Source organism: Apteryx rowi, unplaced genomic scaffold (genome assembly GCF_003343035.1).
Source record: "Apteryx rowi isolate R43461 unplaced genomic scaffold, aptRow1 scaffold_32, whole genome shotgun sequence".
Taxonomy (NCBI): Eukaryota; Metazoa; Chordata; class Aves; order Apterygiformes; family Apterygidae; genus Apteryx; species Apteryx rowi.
The window spans coordinates 1,282,517-1,289,136 of NW_020449641.1; the positions used below are offsets into that span (position 1 = coordinate 1,282,517).

At 64.5% G+C, this 6,620-nt stretch overlaps 1 protein-coding gene across 1 annotated transcript in view; it reads left to right on the forward strand.

Annotated features, from left to right (window-relative positions):
- ECEL1 (endothelin converting enzyme like 1) overlaps nucleotides 1-6,620 on the forward strand; it is a 9,521-nt gene that overhangs the window by 2,059 nt on the left and 842 nt on the right. The window contains exons 2-15 of the mRNA XM_026071001.1: nucleotides 1,382-1,450; nucleotides 1,626-1,736; nucleotides 2,281-2,373; nucleotides 2,772-2,896; nucleotides 3,608-3,830; nucleotides 4,103-4,201; nucleotides 4,333-4,407; nucleotides 4,972-5,075; nucleotides 5,286-5,344; nucleotides 5,526-5,577; nucleotides 5,742-5,809; nucleotides 5,905-6,029; nucleotides 6,299-6,364; nucleotides 6,514-6,617. Coding sequence (XP_025926786.1) covers nucleotides 1,382-1,450; nucleotides 1,626-1,736; nucleotides 2,281-2,373; nucleotides 2,772-2,896; nucleotides 3,608-3,830; nucleotides 4,103-4,201; nucleotides 4,333-4,407; nucleotides 4,972-5,075; nucleotides 5,286-5,344; nucleotides 5,526-5,577; nucleotides 5,742-5,809; nucleotides 5,905-6,029; nucleotides 6,299-6,364; nucleotides 6,514-6,617 — 1,373 coding nt within the window. The remainder of the gene's footprint in view (nucleotides 1-1,381; nucleotides 1,451-1,625; nucleotides 1,737-2,280; nucleotides 2,374-2,771; nucleotides 2,897-3,607; nucleotides 3,831-4,102; nucleotides 4,202-4,332; nucleotides 4,408-4,971; nucleotides 5,076-5,285; nucleotides 5,345-5,525; nucleotides 5,578-5,741; nucleotides 5,810-5,904; nucleotides 6,030-6,298; nucleotides 6,365-6,513; nucleotides 6,618-6,620) is intronic.

A 6,620-nucleotide genomic window follows, 5' to 3' on the forward strand; every position in this document is an offset into this window, starting at 1 on the left:
GTGTGTGTGTGTGCGCGCGGGGGAGTGGGAAGGAGAAAGGGTGCCATGGGTGTGTGGGTGTGTGTACGCTAGAGGGAGCACGTGTCAAGGAGAAAGGTTTTGTGTGTACGGTGGGGTGCGATCGGGAGCGAGCAGGTGTGAGATGGGTGTGATCGGGCGTGTGGGGGGTACGAGATGGGTGTGACAGCGAGGTTTTGTGTGCGAGAGAGATGAGTGTGACGGGTTGTGTATGTGCGTGTGAGAAGGGGTGTGCGTGAGATGGGGGKGTGTGCACGCGCCTGTGTGCGTGTGTGCGTGCACGCGTTGGGGTGTGAGACGGGCTCTGTGTGTGCAGGCATGTGCCGAGGGTGCGACGTGTGCGTTCGTGTGCGTGAATGGTGGGGTGTGCTAGTGTGGGGGGGAGAGCGGTGAGGACCAGAGGGAAAACGTGTGCGTGTGTGTGTGCATGGAGAGGGTGTAAGGCAGGCGGTACGTCTGCGTGTACAGGTGTGACGGGGGTGTGAGAAGGCACAGGTGTGTGTGCGTGCATGTTACCGGGGGTGTGCTTCATGGCTCGGGTGTGTGTGTGATACGGTGTGTGTGTGTGCATGTGTGTTCAGGCGCGGGTATGTGATAGTGTGCCCGTGGCTAGGTGACAGCAGGGTGTGTGTGTGTGTGTGTGTGTGTGTGTGTGTGTGCGTGCATGTGTGCGCACATGTGCAATAAAGATGTGTGTGCAGGGAGTGTGAACGGTGGAGGGGTGTGTGCCTGTGCGCTGTGGCTCATCCCTGCTGCTCCCCACGGGATCCCCAAGGGGCAGGCAGGGAGCAGACCATGGGGCAGGCGTGGGGCAGGGGTTGGCAGGGGCAGGGCGTGGGGCAGGCGTGGGGCAGGCCACTTGGAGCGCCCAGCTCGCCAAGCCCGGTGCAAGCTGCCCCTCATAGCTGCAGCACCATCTAGCAGGAAGGAAACTGAGGCACGGGGGCAGGGGGGCAACAGCCCACTCATGCCTGGGGCTGACCCATGGTGCCACCACCCCATGGCACCCTGAATTACAGGGCTGGGGGCGCTGCTGGGGGTACGCGGGAGGCTGCCCACCCCGATGGTGGCCTTGAGTCTCGCTGCCATTATCCAATTGCTTCCTGCACCCTTGGTGACCAGGAGGGGGGCGACCACAGGCCCACAGTGGGGGTTAGGGGAGCTGGGGCCCACTGGTGTCTGTGCTGGGGAGGAGGCACCCAGGGGTGCTCTTGTGCTATGGGGGGGGGGGGTCCCCAGGGTGTTATTTTGGGGTCTCTGCTCTGTGCAGCCCTGCGCCTTGCCCAGCACGGCCCCCACCCTGGGGTGCCCCAGCCCCTGCCCCGGGGCTCTGCTCACCCGCTGCCCCTGTCTCCCCCCACAGATCGACCAGGATGGGCTGACGCTGCCCGAACGGACCCTGTATCTGGGGCAGGATGAGGAGAGCGAGAAGGTGAGATGGGCATGGGGGCACCAAGGCTCGGCGAGGGCCTGGGCACCCAGCGCAGGGGGCTGCCAGAGGGCACCCTGCCGTCAGCTTGTGGCAGCACCCGCGGTGATGCCGAGGGGCCGGGGTGCCTGCCGGGCGATGTGGGGGTGGCACTCACTGGCCCCCTCCGTTGGCGCAGATCCTGGCGGCGTACCGGGTGTTCATGGAGAGGCTGCTCACCCTCCTGGGGGCTGAGCACGTGGAGCAAAAGGCCCAGGAGATCCTCCAGCTGGAGCAGCACCTCGCCAACGTGAGGCGGGGGCCCCCCTGGGCTTTGGGTGCCTCTGCCCAGCCCTTGGGGACCCCTGTCCCTTGGGGACCCCAGTCCCAGCTCTTGGAGCACCCACTCCAGCCCCCTGAGGACCCCCATGCCCTAGGGAGGGGACCCCCTACTCCATCCCTTGGGGACCCCCATGCCCAGCCCTTGAGGCAACCACCTCAGTCCTTTGGAGACCCTCATACCCAGCCCTTGGGGACCCCAGCCCCTGGAGACCCCCATATCCAGTCATCAGGGATGACCACCATTGGGAACCCCCATGCCCAGCCCTTTAGGGACCCCCACACCCAGCCCTTGGGGAACCCCACCCTAGCCCTCGGACCTCAGCTCCTAGGGGACCCCCCCCCCCCATGTCCAGCCCTTGGGGACCCCAGCCCTAGCTTTTGGGGCACTGCTGGCAGCACAGGGAGGGCATGGGGCAGTGAGCTGGGAGGGATGTGGGTCAGCAGCCCCTTTTGCCCCAGAGCTGTGCCTCCCCTGGTTGCACAGCGGTGATGACCATGCCCACCCTGTGCAGATCACGGTGTCCGAGTACGATGAYGTGCGGAGGGACGTCAGCACCATGTACCACAAAGTGACCCTGGGCGAACTGCAGCGCATCACCCCCACTGTGAGCACTCCTGCACCCACCCTGCCACCCCACATCCCCTGCCTGCCCCATACCCCACTGCTGCCCCTGTACCCACCCCACGTCCCTCCCTACTGCCAATCCTGTGGCCCCAATGGTGCCCCGTAGCCTGAGTAACACAGCACAACCCCCAACCCAATACCTCGGTGCCCCCAGAAATGCCCCCTCTGCCCCAGCTGCCCCSCTATCAGTCTGCTCTGGAGGGCTGAAAATCCATCCCACGCTTTCCTGAGTGCCAGGGGGCAATTTGAGGCCCAGGCTTTGCTCCTGGGGGAAGGGGTGGTGGGAGACTGGAAAGTCCAGAATGGTCTTGCTGGGGGTGACATTGGGGGGGGGGTCCCCCTGCCTGTGCTGACTGTGCCCCTCACCCATCCTGCCAGCTCAAGTGGAAGCGCTTGCTGGACCGCATCTTCCATGACAACTTCTCGGAGGACGAGGAGGTGGTGCTGCTGGCCACTGACTACATGCACAAGGTGTCCGACCTCATCCGTGTGACACCCAGCAGGTGAGGRGCACTGATACCCCCTGTGCCCTGGGGTGGCCGCACACCGGGACTGCTGACATCACCGTGCCTGGCTGTGGGACCCGCAGAAGGCAGCCTCTTGCCCTGGCTCAGCAATAACCCCCCTTGCATGTCCCCTCCAGGTGCCAGGCTGTGCCCCAAATGCCTGTGTTGTATGGAYCCCACCACCACTTATGGACAGCCCTGGGCACAAGACTGGCACTGGGGCTGCTTTACCCCAATATTTGGGGTCTCCCTACTTCAGGCCATGGGGTGGGGAAGGTCGTGGGGTAGCACCTTGTTCAGCCTGGAAGGGGGGGGGTGGCAATGGGGAGACATGGGGGGGGGGGCCTGACTGGTCCCCCCCCTCACCCCCATCCCAGGGAGGCCAGACCTGGCTTGGGGACTCCAGGAAAGCTCCTGGCATAGGGATCATCATGAGCCCCATGGCAGCCTGGTAATGCCCAGCGGCCTGCCAAAACCCCCCCATGCTGCTGATCACCAGACTCATCACACAGTGGTGCCTGCTGTGGGGAGATACATGGTGCCAACCTGTTCCTGGGCACCCACGGGACATGGCCACCCCCGTGGCCTCCCTGGGCCCCAAGCAGCRGGGCTGGGTGATGTGCTCCCCGGCACACACTCCCCATGCGGTGTCTGCACGCCTGCCAAGGTGCCTAGCCAAGGGGGCCTGATTCTGCCCCCCTCGGCCAGGATCCTGCACAACTACATGCTGTGGCGCATCGTGGTGGTGCTGAGCGAGCACCTCTCGACGCCTTTCCGCGACGCCATCCACGAGCTCTCCAAGGAGATGGAGGGCAATGAGAAGCAGCTTGAGCAGGGCAAGATCTGCCTGAGCCAGGCCAATAAGCACTTCGGCATGGCCCTGGGCGCCCTCTTCGTCGAGGAATACTTTTCCTCTGCCAGCAAGGCCAAGGTAGGTGGTGCTGCCCATGGGCATGGAGCCATGTTCCCTCACCAAGGAGGCCACCGCCATTCGGCACCCCAAGGGGGCTGGCACACCATGAATGCTTGGGCTTGCGYCCCCCCTTGGGGCCAGGGGTGACTTGCTCAGGGCAATGCCCTCCAGCGATGTCAGCAGGCACCCCCCAGACACCGTGGCAGTGACCTGGCTGTGGGCATGGGAGTGATAGGTGGCAAAGATGCTGTGGCTGTGCCCATGGTGACCTGCCATGGGTCCTGCCATAGGTGCAGCAGCTGGTGGAGGACATCAAGTACATCCTGAACCAGCGCCTGGATGAGCTGGACTGGATGGATGAGGAGACACGCAGAGCGGCCAGGGCCAAGGTACCAGCCGCGGGCAGGGCACACRGAGGCCCCTTGTGCCTCAGCCACGAGCACATACCCCTGCCCTTGCTCTCCCAGCTCTGGGACACCAGGGTTGGGGGTCACAACCCAGCTGCCTGCTCTCCCCGCAGCTCCAGTACATGATGGTGATGATCGGCTACCCTGATTTCCTGCTGACGCCGGAGGCCATCGACAAGGAGTATGAGGCAAGGGGTGGCCCAGGGTCATGTGGGGGCATGGGCACATGGCGGGGGGTAGATGGGCCCCATGTCTGCTTTGGTGCAGTGCAGCTGTGGGACCCAGGGCAACCAGGATGGGGAGGCTCTGCCCCTAAACAAGCCGTTCCCCACTAGCTCACCATGCCCACCTCCTGCATGGCCACAGCCACATGGGCAGTGTCRTGCTGTCCTGCGGTCCGAGCTGAAGCCCCTTCCCCACACCCAGGGCTCAGCCCCATCCTCACCATAGGGCTAGGGTGGCCCTACCCCTGTGTGGCCAAGGGACCCCAGGGAGGCAGTGGAGATGTAGCAGCCCATGAGGGCACCACTGTGGAGGACAGTGGCGTGGGGACATGCCCATGCACATGGTGCATGGACACTCCCCTCCAGGGACAGGGAACACACMTGTGTGCTATGTGCAGCCCATGGCCACAACCCCACATTCTGTCCTCAAATCTGGGAGGGGGGGGACACCCCAGCCCTGCTCCCTACACCCAAGAGCTTGGGGACAGGAGGGCCCCCCTGACAGGGTTGTGCCCTGCATCCCCGCAGTTCGAGGTGGACGAGAARACCTATTTCAAGAACATCCTGAACAGCATTGCCTTCGGCATCAAGYTCTCGGTGAAGAAGATCCGGCAGGAGGTGGACAAGTCTGCGTGGGTATCACTGCGCCCGGGGGGGATGTGGGTGTCAAAGACACGGGGCACGGCACAGCCCCACCGATGCCCACACGGCTGGTGCCCACAGAGCAGCACCACGCGGGGCGTACGCAGGAGGACATAGTGCAAACTCCCCAGCTATGCCAGGGGTGGCATTTCCCGCACACCTGGGTGCCTGCACAGCCCGGCACCTGTTTCTCCTTGCAGGTGGCTGCTGCCCCCCCAGGCGCTGAACGCCTACTACCTGCCCAACAAGAACCAGATGGGTAAGGCATTGCCCCCAGCCGTGCCAGCCTGGGGCCTGGCACAGGGGCCACCGGCCAGCTGGGCTCAGCCCCCCTGCGGGAGGGAGGTGTGGGGGCCCCGACTGTGGGGCAGGGAGGAGGGCAGCGGGGGTGGGCACAGCACAGGGTTCCCCCTCCCTGCAATGCTCTCCTGTGTCCCCAGTATTCCCTGCTGGCATCCTGCAGCCGACCCTCTATGACCCCGAATTCCCGCAGTGAGTACGGGGCTGGGGCAGGGGCATGGGTGGGGGGTGCCAGGGCAGGGTATGGGGCTGGGGGAACCGGGGCAGAGTTTGGGGCTGGTGGGGAAGACACACCATCCTGGGGGCACTGCCAGCACCATGCCCTCCACTGTCTCAGCTCTCCCCACTGCCAACAGGTCGTTGAACTATGGTGGGATTGGCACCATCATCGGGCATGAGCTGACCCATGGCTATGATGACTGGGGTGAGTGACCTCCCCCACCCTGTCCTGGGGCAGGAGGTGGGTGGCAGGACCCCTGGGTCCCTTGGCATGACCCGTGGTGGTGGTTGCCTTGGCAGGGGGACAGTATGACCGGCATGGGAACCTGGTGCACTGGTGGACGGAGACATCGTACAGCAAGTTCCTGAAGAAGGCACAGTGCATTGTCAATCTCTACGACAACTTCACGGTCTACAACCAGCGGGTGAGACCCACCCCCCCCCTCGCCTGCCAGGCACTGCCCGGGCACACTGCCCCACTTTGGGGGTCCCCACTGCAGAGGCAGGTGCCCACAAAGAGAGCATGCTTGTGCCCAGCTCTGAGACCCAACAACTCATCACACCTCAGCCAGGAAATTCCTTGAGCCCCTGGACAGGGAAAACCAATGCACTGCCTTGGTGCTGGTGTGGTGGGGGGGGGCAGCGCCTGGCCCGGGCCATCTCTGCTCACCCCGTGTCTCTGCTCTCCTGGCAGGTGAACGGCAAACACACGCTGGGGGAGAACATCGCTGACATGGGGGGGCTCAAACTCGCCTACTATGTAAGTCCTCCCCCCCTTGGGGTGGCACGGCCTTGCCAGAGCCATGGGGCTGCTCCCTGCTGGGGGAGCAGGCCTGATCCTGCCGGTGGGGGCGCAGGGGGCTGGAGGCAGGTTTGGGGTGGTGCCCATGCCGTGCCCTTGCTCTCCAGGCCTACCAGAAGTGGGTGCGGGAGCATGGCCCCGAGCACCCCCTGCACCACCTGAAATACACCCATGACCAGCTCTTCTTCATCGCCTTCGCCCAGGTGAGCCTGCA